The 25,272-nt window shown below is 42.3% G+C and overlaps 2 protein-coding genes across 9 annotated transcripts in view; one reads left to right on the forward strand and one right to left on the reverse strand.

Moving 5' to 3' along the window:
* Positions 1–546, reverse strand: part of OSTF1 (osteoclast stimulating factor 1) — a 51,078-nt gene extending 50,532 nt beyond the window's left edge. The window contains exon 1 of the mRNA XM_025891524.2: positions 298–546. Coding sequence (XP_025747309.1) covers positions 298–331 — 34 coding nt within the window. The 5' untranslated portion in view covers positions 332–546. The remainder of the gene's footprint in view (positions 1–297) is intronic.
* Positions 547–804: 258 nt separating this feature from the next.
* NMRK1 (nicotinamide riboside kinase 1) overlaps positions 805–25,272 on the forward strand; it is a 32,185-nt gene continuing 7,717 nt past the window's right edge. For 3 of the 8 annotated variants that reach the window (XM_025891488.2, XM_025891492.2, XM_073878064.1), the window contains exons 1-8: positions 806–1,025; positions 1,569–1,671; positions 4,401–4,464; positions 9,711–9,801; positions 10,092–10,140; positions 22,268–22,415; positions 22,491–22,562; positions 23,397–23,503. In XM_025891488.2, coding sequence (XP_025747273.1) covers positions 4,436–4,464; positions 9,711–9,801; positions 10,092–10,140; positions 22,268–22,415; positions 22,491–22,562; positions 23,397–23,503 — 496 coding nt within the window. In that variant the 5' untranslated portion in view covers positions 806–1,025; positions 1,569–1,671; positions 4,401–4,435. Of the gene's footprint in view, positions 1,026–1,568; positions 1,672–4,400; positions 4,465–9,710; positions 9,802–10,091; positions 10,141–22,267; positions 22,416–22,490; positions 22,563–23,396; positions 23,504–25,272 lie in introns of all 8 variants that reach the window. The other 5 variants (XM_073878069.1, XM_073878070.1, XM_073878065.1 and 2 more) reach the window with 4 other exon arrangements.

Below are 25,272 nucleotides of genomic sequence, written 5' to 3' on the forward strand. Positions count from 1 at the left end.
CTGTCTTCCAGTCAAGATTCAATGGGACGTAGCTATCACATCCACTAGAAAGTTGCAGCGAATGACAATATTGCAAAATCGAGGGCGACTCCCCTTTAAAATAAAAAATCCTCGAAATCCTCTTGCTATCCAAAACGATCCCTCCCTGCAGCGAACCAACAAAGCGACCCATCCCGGCGGGTCGGCTCCCGAAAGCGAAGCTCCAGGCCGGGTACGTGCGTGGTCAGCCCTGCCAAGTGGCAGAGGAAGCGCAGGGCACCAAGGCAGCCAGGGGAACCCTGTGAGTGCCTCCCTTACCTGGTTTGACCGGTTTGGGTGGCGGCTTCGACATCGCGCTTCCTGGAGCGGCTGAGCCTCAAGACCACGCACGAAAAGCCGACCGAACGCCCCGCCAGCCGGCACTCCGGGGACCCAAAAGTTTCTTTTTGTCCGGTTCGCAGCGGTGTGCCTTCAAGGACCTGCGCCCACCCTTGGCCGTCGGACGAGCGGACGCAGGCAGACCGGCTCGGCGCAATGCCCCGCCCCGCCGCGCGGCCGCCTGAGCCTCCCGAGCGCGCGGCCGGGCGACGAGGAAGTGGCCGCCGTCTCGCCGAGCGCTAATTGGCTCCCCGGCTGGCCGCTTCAGAGCGGCGGGAGCGCGGGCGGCGCGCACGGCGGCGCGCGCGGCGGCGGCGGCTGAACCAGCCGGAGCCGAGGAAGGGCGCCGCAGGCTCGCGCCGGGGCGGACCCGGCCGCGCGCGCCCCCGACGAGAAAGGGCCGGACCCCGCGAGGGCGCGCGCGCGGGACCACGGTCGCCGGAGTCCCGCCCCGCCTCGCCTCGCCCCGCCCCGGCCCACTCCGCGTCCCGCCCGGGTGGGACGGATCCCTAGGTTGGCGTCCTCTACCTGGGCCGCCCCCGACCCGGTGGGGGCGCGGAGGGAGGGGCTGTGAGCCTCTAGGCCAGCGAGCTTCGGGGGTCAGCGACAGGCGCACTTTCGGCCCGCGCTTCTGCCGCTTTGCTTGGGAGGGCTCGAACTGGCGCCCGGTGAGTACCTGCGTGATCCGGCCGCGCTGCGCAGCCTCGCGGAGGCCTGGAGGTGCTCCCGATGTGTGGCTGCGCTGGAGCCTGAACCGGGTTGCGTCTTGCAAGCCTTGCGGGGACTCGTACCACCCTAAGCGGGCCGATAGATGGCCTGCCAAGGAGTGTGTGTACGGGGCGGCGTGGTGCTTTTAACGCCCCGTAATGATCCTTAAAATGGGAGACTCCCTCCAAGAGATGGTACGGGCTGTGGAGGGAAGTCACCAGGGTTGGGGTCAGGTCTTGATCCGTACGGGAGGAGGCAAGCTTTTATTCCACCCGTATTAGGGTGGACTAACTCAACGACCCGCCTGCCCCCTGTTAATTGAACGAACGGCCTGCTAACTGAGGACGGCTTTTACCATTTTAAATGGTTGAAAAGATACCAAAAGGTTTTTGTGGCACGTGGAAATGCTAAGAAATTCCAATTTCGGTGTCCATAAAGTTTCGCTCGAGCACAGCCGCGCTCCCTTGCTTATGTACTGCCTGTGGCCGCTTTTCTCTTCACAGCAGAGCTGAGCTGCTGCCCTCGAAGCCTGAAACGTTGACTATCTGGCATTTCACAGCGAAATGCCGACCCCCTGACGTAGCGGATTGATTCTCCAAAGGCGAGGTGAGGGCGGGAGCAAACAAGAAATGCAGCGTGCATTCAGTTCGAAATAGCACCGTGTTATAGACCAATTGTATGCTTGAGGGAAGAAACGTTGAAAAAACACTTTACATGAGAGTCTATCTAAAATGAAGCTTGAAAGTTTTTGTTAGGGGTCAGTGAAAGATAAAAGTGGTTCCACGGGAAAGGGGCATGGGTTGAGGTATTCAGAAATTCTAACCGTGGGAGATTTCTGTTTACTAAAAGGGAGCAACGTTTAAACAATAGTAGGAAAGGACTTCCCTGGTGTGTGGAAGAAGATAATCAGAATATCTGTTGAATAAAGCAAATGAGTGAGAAGTCCTGAAACATTTCACTGGTGTAAAAATACCAGACTGCTCTTTAGGTGCATTGAAAAGCACAATTCGTTAGCATGCTCTCGTCCGTTTGTATTAGAGAAGCTGCTGTCTTCCTTATAATCTGATTTCTGCACATACCACCGCTGACCATTTTAGTTTAGAGTCCAAAATGTACCCTGTTTAGTAGTGGAATCCATATAATAAGCACATACAAGTCATGAAAAAAGGACTCGACAACCTATCTCACTTAGGGAAAAAAAGAAATTAAAATGTTCATTTTGGGGTTTGCCCTTGACGAATTTAGTTAGTTCTCTTCCCCCTATGCAAATAACTCTGCTGTTGAGGAACGCTTGGCACTTACTGGGAGAATAGAGTACATAAATATCCCACAAGCTTGGTGGTGGAATATATTCCAAGTCATCAGATGCCCCGGATTGATGAGACTACAAAGTCCAAACGGTTGTCTCTCTGGAGACATCCAGTGATTGAGTTTGTAGTTGATCAAGCTTGTCTCTGCTTCATGGAGTCTGCTGCATGTATTTGGAGTCTGGCAACTCTTGGTTGCAGGTTTTTAAGTGTGGTTTTAAAATAGTCCTCTCAGAGGGCAACAGGAGGTGTAATAGCACAAAGTGGTGTGGAGGTAGACAATTCCAGTCCCGAATTTGGAGTTCATCTGGTGCTGCCCTGTGCAAACAACGAGGTTTTTGAAATAAATGACTTTTGGGATTGCTAGGCCCACCCTCACCCCAGCACCTGTCTTGCTTCAGCTTCTCCCAATTCCCCAACCCTCTCACCACATTGCCACCCGTTTAGGGCTAATAGACTGTGCCCGACATTTATCCAAACACTGTCTTGCGTAATAGCTCTGTTAGCTAACTAATATAGAACTGAGGATTCCTGTTTCGGTAAAAACTTGCATTTGACTGGGAATTCCCTCCTGAACCCAAGCAATTTTATAAGTAGGTTCTTGACTCTCTCTCACTCTTCATTTCGGAATTGCTAGTTTCCACCCAAATAACCTCTTCAAGCGTCTTTTTTCCAGTGCCACAACCACACTCGTTATTTGCATGCTATGTAATTGATACAATATCCTCCCTGTGTGCACAGATGTGGCATGGAGCAGGGGGACCCGTAGTCCTTGCCATTCAGTGTGCTCAACCATTACTAATACATCAGTAAAAATGGCATCCATTATACATGAGAGCCTCACAATTAAGCCAACACATGTGCAGCATCCTTTCTTTGCTCTTGGTAATAAAGTGCTTTTTAACAGGCTGGAAAGAAGAAAGAAATTAACTTGCTAGGACTCAGGTCAGGGATAGGAACTGGGAGGGCTGCTGGGGGTCTCCAGCTCAGGAGCTACTCACCCCAGCGGCCCCTCATCGCCCAACCAGAGCAGTCTGGAATAAAGAGCAGCTTTAGGTCAGGCAACCCTCAGGAACCACTGTTCTGAGGTTCCCTCCAGCCAAGCCTCACCTTTTCACATACAGAGGTGAAAATGGCTCATTAGAATATCCATAGGACTGCTTTACTGAACTTCTGGGGGCCCTGTGTGAAACTGCCCTCCACCCCCCCCACCCCACCCCCAGATCCGGAGTCAGCAAACAATGGCCTGTGGCTAAAACCTGGCCCTCAGCCTGAACATTTGCAGTCACTTTTCTGATTGAGAACACTAACTCTGAAATCCAGTAAGAGGAGTATTATCCCAGTAAGAAAAGAATTCCATTCTTCTCATTAGTAGACGGCTATTACAACAACAACAACAAAATTGTACTCAGTTGTAATGTTTCGACTTTCCTCAAGAACGTTGTGGAAATTTTGTTTTCTCTCTTGTTACATAAGTACCTACGTAATAACTTTCAGTTTGCCTCTGGGCCCACAAAACCTCAAATATTTACTACCTGGCCGTTTTCGGAAAAAGTTTGTCTACGCTGACCCTGGACTTAGGTTTTTGAGTGAGGAAATAGTACCCTTAAAGGGAATTAACTTCCTTTTGCCTCTGGCTGGCAGTGATGTTTTCCCCCATTTCAGTAGGAGAGAGAGGCAAGCTCTGTGGGGTTCCCTGGCATTGGAGAAATAAGTGGATCATCTCCAGGTGATTGAATCTTGAAACTCTTTTGAGTTTCAGAGTTATGAGACTCTGGAGTGTGTGTTCTCTGAGACTTTGGCCTGTTGGATTTAGCCATGGAGTCTCGCAGAGAGCAGCTGGTACCTTAAGCCCTTCTACTGAGTGTGGCTAATCCAGGAGTAGGAGATGACCCCGAGATCATGGTCATCTTTCCCCCTCAGCTGGCTCTTAGGACTCTTTCTATTAGTCTTTTTGTCTTTTTGTCTTTCTCTGGACATCTCAGTGATAAGCATTCGATTTGTTTTGTTCTGTTTTTTTAATTTTAGGAAATTTTAGGAAGACGTGATTTTCAAAGCTAATTATGAAAACATTTGTCATTGGAATCAGTGGGTGAGTAATGTTGCTACAAACGGCTGGTGGAGATACTGAGGATGGCCAAAGGGTGTTTTCCTGTGGATGTGGTGGAGGATGGAGAGGGTCAGAATTCCTGAGTCCTGAGGAAGAGAGCAGGCCACTGGCAAATAAAAAACAGGGGAGGGAGTGCTAGCTGCATAAATGGCAACAGGAGATGGGAGAGTCTCCTCTAAACAGAGAAACAGGGTGTGTCAGTAAGCAAAATCTGCCTGCCTTACCATGTCTTTTCCGGAGTTGACACCGGACACCTTTTATCCTTATTACCCTGACTGCCCCGGCGTATTTAGGAGCTGGGTGCCCCTCTCCCTCTCAAAAGTGTCCGAAATTACAGGGTCGCCCTCGCCATGGTACCGGAGGTATGCATGCATGCGAGTAAGACACCAACAACAGCTCCAAAGGACTGTTTGTTTTGCTACTTTGTTGTGTTCCTCTTTCTTCTGAGTACATTCACACTAGCCCTGTTCCAATGAATGAAATATTTGAGACTGTTAAAATTAAAGGTTTGTGACTTGGGGGAGATCACTGTATTGTTGTATTATGTTACTATAGCGAGTAATCAGAGGTAAAAGGGAATGAATCCAGTGTCAGAACTCTGCCTCGTCTTCCTCCCATCTAACCAGAACCAAAGTACTCTTTTTCTCTGCATTGCTTCTCTTGGACATGCTTTCCCTTCTGCACTCGCTGCCACCCTCCTAAATCAGGCCCTCATTCCCTAATTCCAGCCTCCCCCTCTTAACCTTTCCTAGGTACCTCTCCACCAGTTGAATCTTCTTCAGAAATGTTTAATTATTGGGCGCCTGGGTGGCTCAGTTGGTTAAGCAGCTGCCTTTGGCTCAGGTCATGATCCTGGAGTCCTGGGATCGAGTCCCACATGGGGCTCCCTGCTCGGCGAGGAGCCTGCTTCTCCCTCTGGCCCTCACCCCTCTCATGTACTCTCTCTCTCATTCTCGCTCTCTCAAATAAATAAATAAATCTTTAAAAAAAAGAGAAATGTTTAATTATTCTCTCACCTAGTGAACAATATGCAGTGGGTTACCAGATCTAGAACAAAATCTGAATATCCACGTATATGAAGACCATCCGTAAATAGTAAAAGAAATGTACTAGCTTCAGGGCCATGTAGGCTGCAGGGAAGGTTTGATACAGGAGCTCAGTGGTATCACCAAACACTCCATGTCTTTCCATCTCTTCTTTGTGTCTTCCTCCATTTGGATTCATCCTAGAGTTGGCTGCGCTTTTTGGGTACAAGGGGATACCAGCGGGTCCTGGGCCCTGCTCTGGAACTGACAGTGGGGTCAGTCCAAACCAGACCTCAGAAACAAGGGTAGAGTGGAGGCAGCTACCACGTCTACTCTAGCATCCAAACCAACTTTCATTCTGCGTATGTAGGAATAACATTCCCTTCTTCTCCATGTTCCAAGTGTAGAAACCTGCCTCCTACTTTCTTGCCACTGTGCATGAGGTGCTAACCACACTTCCCCAAGGAAGCCCCCTCTTCACTGACTCTTCCTCAGCGAGGGCCAGGATTTCATTCTAGTGCTGCTTCTGGGAAACACCTACCACACTCAGCCACAGTGACCTCTGTTCCTGCCTTTCTTCCTTCCTCCAGACTCAGTGTTGTACCTTCCTGGTAAACGTACCCCTTCCTAGACTATGAAGTGGTCATTCGGTTAAGACGTCAAGGAATAGCAGGGGTTCCAAAGGATTCCAGCGTCATTCAAGATCCTCCTAAAAAATGGAATGCATGTGTGAAGATGTTCATTTTTCTGGGAAAGGGGCATATAATCTTTATCAGATTCTCACAGTATTCTGTGATGTTAAAATATGTAAGTTTCATGGGCTTTGAGAAAAAAAAAAAAAAGATCCATGGGCTTTGGAGTTAGACTTTGTATCCCGTCCTCATTACTTGCTAGTTGTTACCTTGGGCAAGTTTTATGAGTATATAGTCTTTCAGTCCTTAGTTTCCTCAACTGTAAAATGGTAATATTAATATCTACCTGCTACAGAATGGATTTGCCTCTTCCGTGCCTGCAGACAGCCTTTTTAACGTCTCCTCAAGCCCCCGTTCTATTCCAAATACACTCACCCTGCCTGTCTCTTGGCACATAAAAAAGCAAACGGACCAGGACTTGTGCATTTATTCCGGGTGTTGTGAACAAAGAAGGAAGCGGCCCCAAGTAGTTACTCATTTTCCTTCCCCATGTCCTAAGATAAAGCATGCACCTGTCATGCAAAGATAAACCTTTGCCCCGAGGTTGGAGGGCACATGAGGGTGGTCGCGAGCTTGGTGGTGCATGGTGCTTATGAGCATGCTGAAAGAGAAGAGTTAGTCTTAAGGTGTCCTGAGCAGGATTCCAAGTATAGATCGTAGGCTTGAACTTGCGCCATTCTGACTTGTTAAATTCTCGTTAAACCCCTCTCCCGTCCCCCTGCTCTGTACTACCTTCTGTCTGGTCTCTCTCCTCCCAAGTCTGTGACACTCGAGTGCTTGCTTCTCATTGTCTCCAGCTAAGTCAGTGAGACGATTGGTGTGACTGTATCGTCTGCAAGAGGTAAGTCTAGAAAATGACACATTTTCTGGCCAGGTTGCTCAAAAAGTTAGCCCTGTTTACTCTCTCTTTTAAACCAAAGCTCAGTGTCTGAACTATGGAAACTCAGTACGGATTACAGACGTTCTTGTTAAAAGGGAGAAATTTTATACCAGTATTTTCTCAAGACAAAGGGTAATAACCCACCCACTTCCCTGTGTTTTCTTAAAAAAAAAAAAAAAGATTTATTTGAGGGGGCGGGGAAGAGAGAGAGAGAGAGAGAGAGAGAGCTTGAGCAGGGGGAGGGGCAAAAGGAGAGGGAGAGGGAGGAAGCCAACTCCCCACTGAGTTGACATGCCTGCTGGCTCCCAGGACCCTGAGATCAGGACCTGAGCCAAAATCAAGAGCCAGAAGCTAAACTGACTGAGTCACCCAGGCGCTTACATCTTTTCAAGGAGATCGCCCATATCCTATCCAATTGTGTATTCTAAGTTTAAATGAAAAAAACTTGGGCGCCTGGGTGGCTCAGTTGGTTGGGCGACTGCCTTCGGCTCAGGTCATGATCCTGGAGTCCCGGGATCGAGTCCCGCATCGGACTTCCTGCTCAGCGGGGAGTCTGCTTCGCCCTCTGACCCTCCCCGCTCTCATGTGTTCCCTCTCTCTCTCATTCTCTCTCAAATAAATAAATAAAATCTTAAAAAAAAAAAAAAAAACTTTACGGGGCGCCTGGGTGAATCAGTCAGTTAAGTGGCTACCTTCAGCTCAGGTCACGGTCCCAGGGTCCTGGGATGGAGCCCCACATCGGGCTCCCTGCTCAGCGGGAAGCCTGCTTCTCCCTCTCCCACTCCCCCTGCTTGTATTCCTTCTCTCACTGTGTCTCCCTCTGTCAAATAAATAAATAAAATCTTTTAAAAAATAAATGAAAAAAAGTTTTGAATCAAGTTCCTTGTACTTTGTAGGCATAAGGTATTTAGGTAATAACTGAATTACAACCAGTAAACAATTTTGATGGATGAATATTAGTTTCTTTTCTAGATTATAAATACATTGCAATGTATCATCTGGGATTAAGTACAGGTTCCTGCATATAAATGTGCAGTTAACTTTTTTTGTGCCGTGAACATTCAGTGGTATGATAAAGTCTTGATTCAGAGTAATGGTTTTATTTTATTTTTTTTTAAGATTTTATTTATTTATTTGACAGAGAGAGACAGCAAGAGCAGGAACACAAGCAGGGGGAGTGGGAGAGGGAGAAGCAGGCTTCCCGCTGAGCAGGGAGCCCAATGTGGGGCTCGATCCCAGGAGCCTGGGATCATGACCTGAGCTGAAGGCAGACTCTTAACCGACTGAGCCACCCAGGCGCCCCTAGAGTAATGGTTTTAAATGCATAAAATAAAATACAGGAATATAGAGGAAACCAGTTATGTTGAAATATAGTTATAAAATTATTTTAAAAAACAGATTGTTGCTTTGTGATATATACATGGTTAACTTATTAAATAACACTGTCCAGGGGTGGGTCTAAAAACTGCCATCGATTTGAAATAATAATGAATATCGATCATGCTCCAAGATATCTGCTCCCCTTGCACCATGATATGAAAATATCTATGATTTCTAGTGGTGACAAAGCCATGGGTACTGTTAATACTACTGATGTTTTTTACTTATAATGAAAGGAAAAGTTAAAATTCTGCTAGAATGTAATAAAAATAAAGATGTAATTTCTTTCCCATTCAAGTTGGCAAAGTCCACAGATGTGTCCCCAGGCCCTCTGAGGCAGCAGCCCTGGGTTAAAAAAAGCTCTGAGTGAATGACTGACTGCAGAACCACCTCTCAGGTGCTATGTGTGGTGCTAGACGCTGGAAAACTAGGTACACAGGGGACCCCCGTTCTCCCCAATGTCACAAGCCAGCCAGGAGGGACAAGTAACTGACTCCATTTGATAAGCTTCAGGGGGCCTCCCATTTGGCCCAAAGTGAAGCAAGATTAAGGAGAAAGGGAGCACCACAGCGGAGATGTGAATGCGTAGTACGTGGCTTGTCATAAGCCAGTCCTCCATTTTTCGCCACCGCACACTGAAACAAAATCACAGTGACCACATGCAGTTGTAGGGACTTGCACTAAAACGTGCTACTCATATGCTCAGTGTTGCACACAAGCCCTGGGAATGGTTCAGTATAGACGAAACATTCTTTTGCTTCCCACACAGTAGCTGGAATTTTAAGACTTAGTATTACCCAGCTTACTTGCCGGGTACTTAGTGACCTTTCTCCTCCATCCTCTCCAGTTTATTTCTCCTCATCTATTACAGTAGATCTACTTACTTACTAACATATCTATGAAAGAAATAATTTCTTCTTAGGTATTACATATTGTTTTAAATATCTTTTTTCTAAGATCACTTTAAAATGTTTTAGGGACGCCTGGATGGCTCAGTTGGTTAAGCGTCTGCCTTCAGCCCTGGTCATGATCCCAGGGTCCTGGGATCGAGTCCCGTGGCAGGCTCCCTGCCTCCTCCCTCTGGCCTGGGGCTCCCCCTGCTTATGCATGCGTGTGCGCACGTGCGCACTCTCTCCCTCTGACAAAATCTTTTTTAAAAATAAAAAAATAAAAATAAATAAAATGTTTTACATTAAATGTGCCTCCCTTCTTGGTATGCTCATTTTTTTTTCTTTTCCTTTTTCTGTTCAGTGTGACAAATGGCGGGAAGACAACACTGGCTAAGAATTTGCAGAAACACCTCCCAAACTGCAGTATCATATCTCAGGATGATTTCTTTAAGGTATCTATAAAAACATCTTAGATAATTCATTTAACACAACAAAGTTCTAGTAGCAAAGTTAATGAAATTACATCCAGAAAGCCTTTGCTGAGTGATAGAGTTTTTGTAGAAGGTAGGCTCCATGCAGTAATGTCCCTTATCCACTAGATGGCATTACTTATTGGTACGGCTCTGGTTTTATTTACTCTCCTCATCCAAAGCGTTTAGTAAAAATTTATCACCTCTTCATTCTATAGTTGTATTATTTCTGCACTGCACAGTTTTGATGGGTGCTTTGTTCTTTTTACCAGCCAGAGTCTGAGATAGAGACAGATACAAATGGATTTCTGCAGTACGACGGTAAGTAGATGAGTTTGTGACACATTCGCTAATGTTCATTTTCTTTTTCAAACCCGAATACCTTTTTTGTTTATGAAGACAGTCTCAAAAATGTGCTTAAATACATTGCTGTACTTTACACATACTTTTGTAAAGGTTTCTGCTTTATGTCCAACTATTTAAATAAATGAAACCTTTTCCCCAGTTTTATATTTAAGACTGAAAACATTGGAACAATAGATTTTTCTTCTAAAGCTAAAGCAAGGTAGGTTTGCTGGTACTCCACTCATCCCTGCCTGGGGCACACATAACTAAGCATACTTCCCTCACCCCCTTCCTGCAATCTCGCCTGAAGCACTCTATGCTCATCCTCTGGGCTTTTCCTTCGCAGTCACCAAGGTGCACTGGACAGCTTGTTTCTTCTTTCCATGGCTCATAAAGGTTAGTATTTTTGAGATGGATTCACCTTGCTCCCTTGCCCAATCTAACACTGAAGCCAAAGGATTATAAAGTCCATCAGAAAATAATTCATTTTCTTATAGAGAATATCATGCTAATAAACTATATTTAATGGTCTTATCAACTTTTATGATGAACAAGATGATCACTAAGTGCTTATGCAAACTGGCAACAGAAACAGCTCTCTTAAAAAGCCATGAACTGCGTTCTTTATTTTTAACTTTGACGACCTTAGAGGAAAAATGTTGTGTAATCAGTTCTTACAGACACTTGATAGTTTTAAGAGAAGCAAAATCCTTGACTCACTGCCTGTTCTTGTGTCTTGAGCTCCAGCCAGAATATTTTTTTTTCTTTTCATCCCCTCCTCTAGCGGTTAGTGAGGAAGATTCTTAGAAAGTAAGCGTTAAACAAGGAAAAATCATTTTCAACAATTGACAAAGAATTATTCCTAGTTCAAATGAGTTCTTGTAAAGTGATAAGAAAAACACTAATATTCCAATTGAAAAATGTCCAAGGATATAAATAAGCTATTCATAGAAGCAAAAAGTTATTTGATTAATAAATATGCAATAAAAAGTCAACCTCAGAAGTAGTCAAAGAGTTGTAAATTACTTTTTTTTCTCACCGAGTAAACAGATTTTTAAAGCAATGATTATCTAATCATGGCACAGTTATCTAATTATCTAATGATGACTCAATAAAGCAAGAACGCTTTTAGATGGGAATATTAATTGACATAACCCTTCTGGAAGAGAGATTGAGCATATGTCCCAAACACCTTAAAATATTCATGCCGTAGGTCAAGTGTCCAACTTCCAGGAATCTATCTAAGGAAAAAATCTGAAATTTTTAGGTAAGTGTACAAATTTAAAGTAAATCAAGGTAATGCCGAGATCTTTACAACCACCAAAAGAAAAGTTTAAAGATGTATAGCTATCAAGTCTATAAGTAGATGGAATCATTAAAATGTAGTTGATAAAGTAAGTCAGAAGTAAAAAATAGAGAACTTAAAGAAGTCAAAAGATGATAGAAAAATAGAAAATGAGAGTAAAATGGTAGCTATATTACGTTAAACAAACTAAAATACTCCAAAGATTGTCAAGGTTGTTTTTAAGGAAGGAAGGAAGGGAAGGAAGGGAGGAAGGAAGAGAAAAAGAAAGAAAGGCCCAAGTATAAGCACCTTACAAGAGATATATTTAAATATTAGGACAAAGAAGAGTAGACAAGGCTAGAAAAAGATCTGCCATGTGAACACCTACTGAAAAAATCTGGTATAACTACTAATATCAGACAAAGTAAACACAAAGAGTATCCCTAGAGGTAATGTTACTAGAGATAGAGATAAATGGGTCAATTCAACAGGAAGATAATCTAAAATTTGTATGCGCCTAATAACAACCTCACAATACATTAAGCAAAAACTGACAAAACTAAATAGGGAAATACACAAATCTGTCATTATTGTGGGAGATTATTAGTACAAGCTCTTCAATAACTAATGGAAAAAGCAGACAAAACTTATAAGGGTATAACAGATTTGAACAACACAATTAACAAACTTAACCAAACTAACATATATAGAACATGTGGCCAACCGGCAGAATACACATTTTTGTTTTCTTAATACAGGAACATTAACTAAAATGGAAAGCATATGCAAGGGCATGGAGCAAGTCCTAGTACATTTCAGTAGATTGAAGTAATACAGAGATACCCTCTAATTACAGAGAACTGAATTAGAAATCAGTAACAAAAGAGTAAGTAGAAAATTCCTAAGTGTTTGGAAATTAATCAGTATCCTTTTTTTTCCAGAAAAATTTAAACATATACAAAAGTAGACAGAAAAGTATAATGAACTCTCACGAATTGATCATCCAGCTCTTTTTTTTTTTTTAAAGATTTTATTTATTTATTTGAGAGAAAGAATGAGAGAGAGAGAGCACATGAGAGGGGGGAGGGTCAGAGGGAGAAGCAGACTCCCTGCCGAGCAGGGAGCCTGATGCAGGACTCGATCCCAGGACTCCAGGATCATGACCTGAGCCAAAGGCAGTCGCTGAACCAACTGAGCCACCCAGGCGCCTGATCACCCAGCTTTTAAAATGATGTCTTGACCAATTTATATTTCATCTATGCCCTCACCCACTTTCTCCTTATGTATTTTTTAAAGTAAATTCCATATGTCATTACGTTTCATCTGAAGCAAAGCACTTCTGTATATCCTGTGGGTTAGAGAATAAATCCCAGTGAAAATTAGAAGATACTTTAAACTGAACAATAATGAAAATATATTAAAACTAATGGTATTTCTGGTTCCAGATAAGTTGGATTGGCCCCATTCCTTGCTCTTTCTCCCTCTTAGAATTGAAAACCTTGGATGGAGCACAACAAACAAAGGAATACTCAAAGATAAAAAAAGAAGAGAACAGACTGGCTAGGGCCTTTGGGACTTGAGGAATGATGTGGCTGTGATTCTCTGGGTTTTCTTCTTACCTGTCATATAGCCAGGAAGGGGTGTCTAAGCGGTGTGCAACATGGTATCAAAAATAGGTACCAACAAAAAAGCCCCAAGAAACCCGTTCCCTGTAGTCAAAGGACCAGGAAAAGAGTGGCACACTGAATAGAAAATCATTTTGATAATATCCACCTTACTGTAGCCAAACACAAAAAGAAAAACCATCCTCCCTTCATGGTGTCAGCAGGGCCAGGTGGTGAGCAAGACTTCTGGACCCATGTGGCACCAGCAAGGCAGGGGACCCCACAGGGGTCCCATTAGTAAAACCAAACAGGGAACTGAATTTCCACCCCCATCTAGCAGCAGCGACAGAATGAGGCAGTGTGAGGGGGTGCTAGTTGACTCTCCACTTTCCTCACCCAGAGAACATCAGCTACTGTCAGCAGAATTCAGCTGAGACTGAACTTCTAGCAATGAAGCCAGAGCAACATTCCACTTGCCTCCTCCTCCTCCCATGGCAAACTCCCCCTCCTTGTTGGTAAGATTCAGCAGGAGGGGGGTGACCATCCACCCCCTCTTGGAGCTGCATACTATACCTAAGCAGGGTAACTGCCTATAAAAAAGATTAAGTGGGATCCAGAGCCTCACAATGTGATACCCAAACTTGCTAGGGCAAGACTAAAAGTCATTTGTCATATCGAGAACTAGGTAACTCTCAACTTGAGTGAGAAAAGACGATCAACAGACACTAACTCCGTGATAAGAGAGATGTTGGAATTATCTGACAAAGATTGTAAAACTGACAAAAATTGTTAAAAAAAAAAGCATTCATAAAAAGGCTTCAATGAGTGATTGTGAACATTGTTGAATCTAGTGAAAAGTTAGAAAACCTCAGTAAAATAGAAGATGTAAAAAAAAACCAAATAGAAATTTTTTAATTGACAACATACAGTAACTGAAATTTTAAAGCTCACCAGAGGGACTCAGCAGCAGGATAAATATGACAGAGGAAAGAATCTATGAATTTGAGGACAGAACAGTAGAAATTACTCTCTCCGAACAACAGAGAGAAAATAGACTGAAAAGAAGTTAACAGAAATATGGGGCAATAACAAAAGCTCTAACGTTCATATCATTGGAGTCTCAGAAGGAGAGGAGAAAAAGTGTGGTGCTAAAATAGAAGTAAATGGGGCGCCTGGGTGGCTCAGTCAGTTAAGCATCTGCCTTCAGCTGGGGTCATGATCCCAGGGTTCAGGGATGGAGCCCCGCATCGGACTCCTTGCCTGGTGGGGAGCCTGCTTCTCCCTCTCTCTTGGCTGCTCCCCGTGCTTGTGCACTCTCTCTCTCAAATAAATAAATAAAATATTTAAAAAAATAAACAAAAATAAAAAAGAAATAACTGTGTAGAACATTGCAAACTTGGCATAAGACATATACCTGCAAATTCAAGAATCTGATCCCCAAACAGATTAAACAAGACTGACCAAGAAAAAAAGAGAAGGCACAAATTACAAATATCAAAAACAAAACTAGTACCACTACAGATCCTACAGGCGTTAAAAAGATAAGAGCATGTTATGAACAACAGCTAAATTAGAAAACTTTAATGAAATTGACAATTTCCTAGAAAAATGCAACTTACCAAAACTCACACGAGAACAGAGAAAAATCCTAATGGTCTGATGTCTACTGAGTAAGTTAATCCATAATTTATAAACCTTCCATTAAAAAGCCTTTTTAAGTCCAGATGGCTCAATACAGTAGTTCTGGAGTAGGGCTCAGAAATTGTAATGCTGGTAAATTCCCAGGTGATAGTAAATGCTGCTGGTCTAAGTCCTACACTTTGAGAATCAGTGTTTTGGAATAATTTTCTAGAATTATAATTGGAAGCTCAAAAAGTATGAATATTTTAGAGTTTAAAAAGAACATATTCATGTCCTTTATGAAATTTTTAATGATTTTTCTCTTATTTACTTGTAAGAGCCCTTTATATATTAGAGATACTAGCTCTTGGGGCATCTGGGTGGCTTAGTTGCTTAAGCGTCTGACTCTTGATTTTAGCTCAGGTCACGATCTGCAGTCTTGGGATCGAGCCCCATGTAGGGCTCCATGCTCAGTGCTGAGTCGGCTTTAGATTCTCTCTCCCTACCCCTCTGCCCTTTCTGCTAGCACTCTGTCGTTCTCTCTCTCAAATAAATAAAATCTTTAAAAAAAAAAAAAGATAATGTATTTTAGCTCTTGACGTGCAATATTTTCCCCAATGTGACATTTATTTTTGAAACTAATTTATAGATATTTTGTCTTTTTTTTTAAAGTTCATAGTTTATTCAGATTTCCTTAGTTTTATTTTTTTAATGTAGTGTTCCATGATTCATTGTTTGTATATAACACCCAGTGCTCCATTTAGTACATGCCCTCTTTAATACCCATCACCAGGCTAACCCATCCCCTGACCCTTTCCCCTCTAAAAACCTCAGTTTGTTTCTCAGAGTCCATAGTCTCGCAGGGTTCGTCTCCCCATCTGATTCGCCCCCTTCATTTTTCCCTTCCTGCTATCTTCTTCTTCTTCTTCTTTTTAAATATAATGTATTATTTGTTTCAGAGGTACAGGTCTGTGATTCAACAGTCTTACACAATTCACAGTGCTCACCATAGCACATACCCTCCCCAATGTCTATCCCCCAGCCACCCCATCCCTCCCAACCCCTACCACTCCAGCAACCCTTAGTTTCTTTCCTGAGATTAAGAATTCCTCATATCAGTGAGGTCAGATGATACATGACTTTCTCTGATTGACTTATTTCGCTCAGCATAATACCGTCCAGTTCCATCCACGTCATTGCAAATGGCAAGATTTCATTCCTTTTGATGGCTGCATAATATTCCGTTCTATATATATATACCACTTCTTCTTTATCCATTCATCTGTCGTTGGACATCTTGGCTCTTTCCATAGTTTGGCTATTGTGGACATTGCTGCTATAAACATCGGGGAGCACATACCCCTTTGGATCTCTGTGTTTGTATCTTTGGGGTAAATACCCAGTAGTGCAGTTGCTGGGTCATAGGGTAGCTCTATTTTCAACTGTTTGAGGAACCTCCACACTGTTTTCCAGAGTGGCTGCACCAGCTTGCATTCCCACCAACAGTGTAGGTGGGTTCCCCTTTCTCCTCATCCTCTCCAACATCTGTCGTTTCCTGACTTGTTAATTTTAGCCATTCTGACTGGTGTGAGGTGCTATCTCCTTGAGGTTTTGATTTGGATTTCCCTGATGCCAAGTGATGTTGAGTACTTTTTCATGTGTCTGTTGGCCATTTGGATGTCTTCTTTGGAAAAATGTCTGTTCATGTCTTCTGCCCATTTCTTGATTGGATTATTTGTTCTTTGGGTGTTGAGTTTGATAAGTTCTTTATAGATTTTGGATACTAGCCCTTTATCTGATATGTCATTTGCAAATATTTTCTCCCATTCTGTCGGTTGTCTTTTGGTTTTGTGGACTGTTTCTTTTGCTGTGCAAAAGCTTTTTATCTTGATGAAATCCCAGTAGTTCATTTTTGCCCTTGCTTCCCTTGCCTTTGGTGATGTTTCCAGGAAGAAGTTCCTGCAGCTGAGATCAAAGAGGTTGCTGCCTGTGTTCTCCTTTAGGATTTTGATGGACTCCTGTCTCACGTTTAGGTCTTTCAACCATTTGGAGTCTATTTTTGTGTGTGGTGTAAGGAAATGGTCCAGTTTCATTCTTTTGCATGTGGCTGTCCAATTTTCCCAACACCATTTGTTGAAGAGAAGAGACTGTCTTTTTTCCATTGGACATTCTTCCTGCTTTGTCGAAGATGAGTTGACCATAGAGTTGAGGGTCCATTTCTGGGCTCTCTATTCTGTTCCATTGATCTATGTGTTTGTTTTTGTGCCAGTACCATACTGTCTTGATGATGACAGCTTTGTAATAGAGCTGGAAGTCCGGAATTGTGATGCCACCAGCTTTGCTTTTCTATTTCAACATTCCTCTGGCTATTCGGGGTCCTTTCTGGTTCCATACAAATTTTAGGATTATTTGTTCCATTTCTTTGAAAAAAGTGGATGGTATTTTGATGGGGATTGCATTGAATGTGTAGATTGCTCTAGGTAGCATTGACATCTTCACAATGTTTGTTCTTCCAATCCATGAGCATGGAACGTTTTTCCATTTCTTTGTGTCTTCCTCAATTTCTTTCATGAGTATTTTATAGTTTCCTGAGTACAGATTCTTTGCGTCTTTGGTTAGATATATTCCTAGGTATCTTATGGTTTTGGGTGCCATTGTAAAGGGGATCGACTCCTTCATTTCTCTTTCTTCTGTCTTGTTGTTGGTGTATAGGAATGCCATTGATTTTATAGCCTGCCACTTGACTGAATTCCTGTATGAGTTCTAGCAGTTTTGGGGTGGAGTCTTTTGGGTTTTCCACATAAAGTATCATATCATCTGCAAAGAGTGAGAGTTTGACTTCTTCTTTGCCGATTCAGATGCCTTTGATTTCTTTTTGTTGTCTGATTGCTGAGGCTAGGACTTCTAGTACTATGTTGAATAGCAGTGGTGATAGTGGACATCCCTGCCATGTTCCTGACCTTAGGGGGAAAGCTCTCATTTTTTTCCCCATTGAGAATGATATTCCCTGTGGGTTTTTCATAGATGGCTTTTGTGATATTGAGGTATGTACTCTAACCCTATACACTGAAGAGTTTTGATCAAGAAAGGATGCTGTACTTTCTTAAATGCTTTTTCTGCATCTATTGAGAGGGTCATACAGTTCTTGTTCTTTCCTCTTTTAATGTATTGTATTTGCGGATGTTGAACCAACCTTGCAGCCCAGGGAAAATCCCACTTGGTCGTGGTGAATAATCCTTTTAATGTACTGTTGGATCCTATTGGCTAGTATTTTGGTGAGAATTTTTGCATCCATGTTCATCAAGGATATTGGTCTGTAATTCTCCTTTTTGATGGGGTCTTTGTCTGGTTTGGGGATCAAGGTAATGGTGGCCTCATAAAACGAGTTTGGAAGTCTTCCTTCCATTTCTATTTTTTTGGAACAGTTTCAGGAGAATAGGTATGAATTCTTCTTTAAATGTTTGGTAGAATTCCCCTGGGAAGCCATCTGGCCCTGGGCTTTTGTTTGTTGGGAGATTTTTGATGACTGCTTCAATTTCCTTAGTGGTTATAGGTCTGTTCAGGTTTTCTATTTCTTCCTGGTTCAGTTTTAGTAGTTGATACATCTCTAGGAATGCATCCATTTCTTCCAGGTTATCTAATTTGCTGGCATATAATTGCTCATAATATGTTCTTATAATTGTACTTCTTTGGTGTTGGTTGTGATCTCTCCTCTTTCATTCATGATTTTGTTGATTTGGGTCATTTCTCTTTTCTTTTTGATAAGTCTGGCCAGGGGTTTATCAATCTTATTAATTATTTCAAAGAACCAGCTCCTAGTTTTGTTGATCTGTACTACTGTTCTTTTGGTTTCTATTTCATTGATTTCTGCTCTGATCTTTATTACTTCTCTTCTCCTGCTGGGTTTAGGCTTTATTTGCTGTTCTTTCTCCAGCTCCTTTAGGTGTAGGGTTAGGTTGTGTATTTGAGACCTTTCTTGTTTCTTGAGAAAGGCTTGTATTGCTATATACTTTCCTCTTAGGACTGCCTTTGCTGTATCCCAAAGATTTTGAACAGTTGTGTTTTCATTTTCCTTTGTTTCCATGAATTTTTTTTAATTCTTCTTTAATTTTTTCTTCAATGGAACAGAAAAGAGCCCAGAAAAAGCATTTGACAAAGTATAGCATCCTTTCTTGATCAAAACTCTTCTTTCTTTAATTTCCTGTTGACCCATTCATTCTTTAGTAGGATGCTCTTTAGCCTCCATGTATTTTGAGTTCTTTCTGACTTTCCTCTCGTGATTGACTTCAGGTTTCAAAGCATTGTGGTCTGAAAATATGCAGGGAATGATCCCAATCTTTTGGTACCGGTTGAGACCTGATTTGTGACCTAGGATGTGATCTATTCTGGAGAATAGGCACATGGGCACTAGAGAAGAATGTGTATTCTATTGCTTTGGGATGGAATGTTCTGAATATGTCTGTGAAGTCCATTTGGTCCAGTGAGTCATTTAAAGTCTTTATTTCCTTGTTGATCTTTTGCTTAGATGATCTGTCCATTTCAGTGGGGGGTGTTAAAGTCCCCCACTATTATTGTATTGTTGTCGATGTGTTTCTTTGCTTTTGCTATTAGTTGGCTTATATAATTGGCTGCTCCCATGTTAGGGGCATAGATATTTACAATTGTTAGATCTTCTTGTTGGATAGACCCTTTAAGTATGATATAGTGCCCTTCCTCATCTCTTATTATAGTCTTTGGTTTAAAATCTGATTTGTCTGTTATAAGGATTGCCACCCCAGCTTTCTTTTGGTGTCCATTAGCATGGTAAATGGTTTTCCACCCCCTCATTTTCAACTGGGGGTGTCTTTGGGTCTAAAATGAGTCTCTTGCAGACAGCATATCGATGGGTCTAGTTTTTTAATCCAGTCTGATAGCCTGTGTCTTTTGTTTGGGGCATTTAGTCCATTTACATTCAGGGTAACTGTTGAAAGATACGAATTTAGTGCCATTGTATTGCCTGTAAGGTGACTGTTACTGTATGTTGTCTGTGTTCCTTTATGGTCTATGTTACTTTTAGGCTCTCTCTTTGCTTAGAGGACCCTTTCAATATTTCTTGTAGGGCTGGTTTCATGTTTGCAAATTCCTTTAGTTTTTGTTTGTCCTGGAAGCTTTTTATCTCTCCTATTTTCAATGACATCCTAGCTGGATATAGTATTCTTGGCTGCATATTTTTCTCATTTAGTGCTCTAAAGATGTCATGCCAGTCCTTTCTGGCCTGCCAGGTCTCTGTGGATAGGTCTGTTGCCAATCTAATGTTTCTACCATTGTAAGTTACAGATCTCTTCTCCCAAGCTGCTTTCAGGATTTTGTCTTTGTCTCTGAGACTTGTAAGTTTTTCTATTAGATGTTGGGGTGTTGACCTATTTTTATTGATTTTGAGGGGGGTTCTCTGTGCCTCCTGGATTTTGATGCCTGTTTCCTTCCCCAAATTAGGGAAGTTCTCTGCTATAATTTGCTCCAATATACCTTTCGCCCCTCTCTCTCTTTCTTCTGCGATCCCAATTATTCTAATGTTGTTTCGTCTTATCGTATCGCTTATCTCTCGAATTCTGCCCTCATGATCCAGTAGTTGTTTATCTCTCTTTTTCTCAGCCTCTTTATTTTCCATCATTTGGTCTTCTATATCACTGATCCTCTCTTCTGCCTCATTTATCCTAGCAGTTAGAGCCTCCATTTTTTATTATACCTCATTAATAGCCTTTTTGATTTCGACTTGGTTAGATTTTAGTTCTTTTATTTCTCCAGAAAGGGTTTCTCTAATATCTTCCATGCTTTTTTCAAGCCCAGCTAGTATCTTTATTTTTTTTTAAAGATTTTATTTATTTATTTGACAGAGAGAGACACAGTGAGAGTGGGAACACAAGCAGGGGGAGCAGGGGAAAGAGAAGCAGACTTCCCGCCGAGCAGGGAGCCCGATGTAGGGCTCGATCCCAGGACCTTGGGACCATGACCCGAGCTGAAGGTGGACGCTTAACGACTGAGCCACCCAGGCGCCCCCAGCTAGTATCTTTAAAATCATCATTCTGAACTCTAGTTCCAACATCTTACTAATGTCCATATTGATTAGGTCCCTGGCAGTCAGTACTGCCTCTTGTTCTTTTTTTTGACATGATTTTTTCCATCTTGTCATTTTGTCCAGAGGAGAATAGATGAATGAGAGAACAAAATGCTAACAGGGTAACAACATCCCAGAGAATATACTCTAAACATATCAGAAAAGACCTGAAACCGGGGGAAAAGAAAGGGAAAGAAAGAAAAAAGAAAAAGATCAAAACAAAACAAAACAAAAAACAGAATATGATCAAATATGATCAGGCTGGTACATAGATCAGTGCCACACACTAGATTTTGGATGTATTTTGGTCTGTTAGAAGAAAGTGCCTCCCAAAATTTTAAAGAAAGAAAAACTCATATATGTACAAAAGTAAGGGTAAATACAATGAAGGGATGGAATATGACTGTAAAGATGAAAATTATAAAAGATTTTATGAAAGGAATTGATAAGAAGACACTAGAGATTTATGGTATATTTTGGTCTGTTAGAAGAAACTGTATCCCAAAATTTTAAAGATAGAGCAACTTATCTATATACATATATACCAAAAATAAGGTTAACTACTATGAAGGGATAGAATATGACTCTTCCAGAAAGTGGTCGTTTTTCTTTCAGAGAGTTGCTGCTATTCTTTTCTTCAATCTCCTGTTGAGTTGGTAGGTGTTCAGAATGGTTTGATCCCTATCCAGCTGAATTCCTGGGACCAGACGAAATTTAGGTTTCCTACTCCTCCGCCATCTTGCTCCTGCCACCAGATTTCCTTAGTTTTAACATTTTTTTTCTGTTCCATAATCCCATGTAGGATATCCCATTACATTTATGTAATCATATCTCTTTTTTTATTATGTTTTGTTAATCACCATACATTACATCATTAGTTTTTGATGTAGGGTTCCATGATTCATTGTTTGTATATAACACCCAGTGCTCCACGCAGAACGTGCCCTCTTTAATACCCATCACCAGGCTAACCCATCCCCCAACCCCCTCCCCTCTAGAACCCTCAGTTTGTTTCTCAGAGTCCGTAGTCTGTCATGGTTCGTCTCCTCCTCTGATTTCCCCCCCTTCATTCTTCCCTTCCTACTATCTTCTTTTTTTTTTTTTTTAACATATAATGTATTATTTGTTTCAGAGGTACAGATATTTTGTCACCCAAAAATGTTAAACTTTTGTATAGTCGGGAGGGATAGACACTATAAATAAAGCAATATTAGCTATGAGTTTATGATTGCCAAAGCTGGTAATGGGGACATGGGAATTCACTGTACTCTCTACTTTTATATATATTTGAAATTTTCCTTATTAGAAATGTTTCAAACATGCCAATTTGTCAATAATAGAGTTTAAGTTTGTCTAAAATATTTATTATTAAGTATTTTGAAGGGTAAATAAAATACCATTTTCTATGTATTTATAGAGCCCTGGATATACTCCTCATAAAAAGCCACATCATAGACCTTTTGTTGTATTGATTTCATATTTTTGTATGTTTGTTTGAAGTGCTTGAAGCGCTTAACATGGAAAAAATGATGTCCACCATTTCCTGCTGGATGGAAAGCCCAAGACATTCACTGGCATCAACAGACTCTGGAAGCACCGAGGAAATTCCCGTATTAATCATCGAAGGCTTCCTTCTCTTTAATTATAAGTAAGCATCCTCAACCTCGTATTGACCCTGAATGATTGGGGGGAACCTCGTGAACTCAAGACGCCGTTATTTTAGGCCCCTCGACACTCTGTGGAACCGAAGCTACTTTCTGACGATCCCTTATGAAGAATGTAAGAGGAGGAGGAGGTGAGTTTTGAAACCGCCTTTGCAGATTCTAACTCAAAAGACAAAATTAACACGGGTATGGAAAGCACAGCAGAAGGAGTAGGGTCCGTAGTGTTTGTAACAACACAGTATGGTGACAGGCGGTAGCTACGCTCAGGGTGCGCAGAGCCTAACATAAGGAGAAGTTGAATCCCTATATTGTTCGATCGAAAGCAGTGTAACCTCAGGGCGCCTGGGTGTCTCAGTCATTAAGCGTCTGCCTTCGGCTCAGGTCATGATCCCCAGGTCCTGAGATCGAGCCCCGCATCGGGCTCCCTGCTCCACGGGAAGCCTGCTTCTCCCTCTCCCACACCCCCTGCTTGTGTTCCCTCTCTCGCTGTGTCTCTCTCTGTCAAATAAATAAATAAAATCTTAAAAAAGAAACTAATGTAACCTTGTGTGTCAACCATACTTCAATTAAAAATAAATTTTTTAAGTAAAATATATGTGGATTATGATTCTAAATTCAAGAGCTTTTACTCTGTTACAGACACAAAGAACACCAATTAATTGAAAGCTTAAGCCAAGATATCAGGTCCTCTGTCATTATTAACATTGATATTTCTCTTAATTCTCTTCTAAAGCACTGAAGGAGGGGGAGATAATTATGAATGATAGTGAATTACAAAAGTAATTTGCATCAGAAAACTAAATCTGTTTTGTTCTCTCTGTAACTAGTGTTGAATCTAAAATGTATACTCTGAATTCTGTTTAGATTCAGTCTCAGTGATTTTTCCCATTATCCTGACCATTATTATTTTACTTTTATCAATTGTGTGTTTCTGTGCACATAAAGTTTCCTATGTGTTTTGGTAGTACAAGGGTCTACGAGCCTCCAGACGTCCCAGGGTACTTTGATGGCCACGTGTGGCCCATGTATCTAAAGCACAGACAAGAAATGGAGAATATCACGTGGGAAATTGGTAAGTACCTTTTCTCCCCCCACAGAAGGCCTTTATTTGTCGTTGCTTCAAGTCCACAAGAGAAAGGATTTTTTAAAAGGAGGTATTTTTCTCATGGATTACATTATAAAGGAAACCTTTAAGCCAGAATACTCTGGGCCGTTCCACAATTGACTGTCCTGGTTTCTGTTTCTCTCTGTAAGGCTCTTATCAAAGCCTGTGAACTTCTAGATGGTCATTCACGAAACAGGTATCAATCGAATGCCTTCCTGACAAGGCACTGCCCTGTTGATACTGAGGAAAATAAGACAAACCCAGCCCCTACTCTTAGGAGCCGGCATTCTATCAGGGAAACAGGCCTTAAAGACACTAGCTGCCTGAGCATGTCCTTTCTAGCTATGCTGAGTGCTGTGACACCACGTTCCAGGGGGACTACCCGAGGCCCAGCAATCAGGGAAGGCTTCCTTGAGGAAGCCACTTAAACCCCACTCTGAGGGGTTTAACTGGACAAAGGGAGGTAGGTTGAGGGGCACAGAAGATCACTCCAGACAGTACACAAAAAGGCCAGGGACAGGAAGGAATGAATAGCACCCGAAAAAAAGTTGGTGTATTTTTGGTAGAGAAAACCAAGAGAGAGAGGGGATGTTGGAGACACAAAGGAAGATCTAAACTCTACAAGGCCATAGGCCAGTTAAGGACTTGGGTCATTATCCTCAGAGAATTGGGAAGCCCTCTACAGAGAGGTTTCAAACAAGGACATGGTAATTACCAAGTTCTTGTTTCAGTGAGATTGCCCTGGCTATGTGAGCATGGGTGTATTACGTGCTTAATAGAACAGAATGACATAAGAGATATAGAGGGGGCCCCTCTCTCCCTCTCCATCTTAATTGCCAATCTAGGGGTGCTTGGCCGGTTCAGTCGGTGGAGCATGCAACTCTTGATCTCAGCGTTGTGAATTCAAGACCCACATTGGGTGGAGAGATTGCTTAAAAATGAAACTTTAAAAAAAAATGCCCATCTAACCATGCCCCCACTTTGTTTAAATGCCTGCAAAGAGTCTCCAGCTTTTGGTGGGACATTTGGGTGGCTCAATCGGTTAAGCGGCTGCCTTCAGCTCAAGTCATGATCCCAGGGTTGTAGGATCCCACATCGGGCTCCTTGCTCAGTGGGGAGTCTGCTTCTCCCTCTGCCTGCCACTCCCCCTGCTTGTGCTCTCTCTCTGACAAATAAATAAATAAAATCCTTAAAAAAAAAAAAGTCTCCAACTTTTTGGGATAAAATGCAAACAGGCTCCTAAAGACTAAGGCATAGACAGCCTTGCTCTAAAATCTCATCTCTCCAGTGTTCCTACCTCCCACATTCTAGCCCTTCCAAACTGTTCATCCTTTTCTTAACAAGCAAACTTATCTCTTACCTCCAGTTTTCTGATTAAAGCTTTCTTTTCTTCCTTTAACCTACTTAACTTCCACCTTTTCTCTAAAATTACCTATGCCATTTTGGGTAAGAATACATATCTCCCAGGCCTGGAGAATGCTGAGTCAGTACACGTGGCAGAGACCAAACCCCTGCATGGTTCTTTCTGCCCACGGGTCCTGACCCTGTGCTTTAATAAAAATCACCTTTTTGCACCAAAAAGAAAAAAGCTTCACGAGAGATCCTGATGCATAAGTAAGTTGGAGAACCACCCCCTTAAATGATTCTTCTGGGGAGGCACCACCTCAGTGCTGCTAAAGGGTCACATACACAGTGCCATTTAACTCTTTCTTTTTCAAAAAATAATTTCCACATCT

The sequence above is a fragment of the Callorhinus ursinus genome, unplaced genomic scaffold (genome assembly GCF_003265705.2).
Source record: "Callorhinus ursinus isolate GAN/ISIS: 27379988/994484 unplaced genomic scaffold, GSC_fseal_2.0 scaffold28, whole genome shotgun sequence".
NCBI lineage: Eukaryota > Metazoa > Chordata > Mammalia > Carnivora > Otariidae > Callorhinus > Callorhinus ursinus.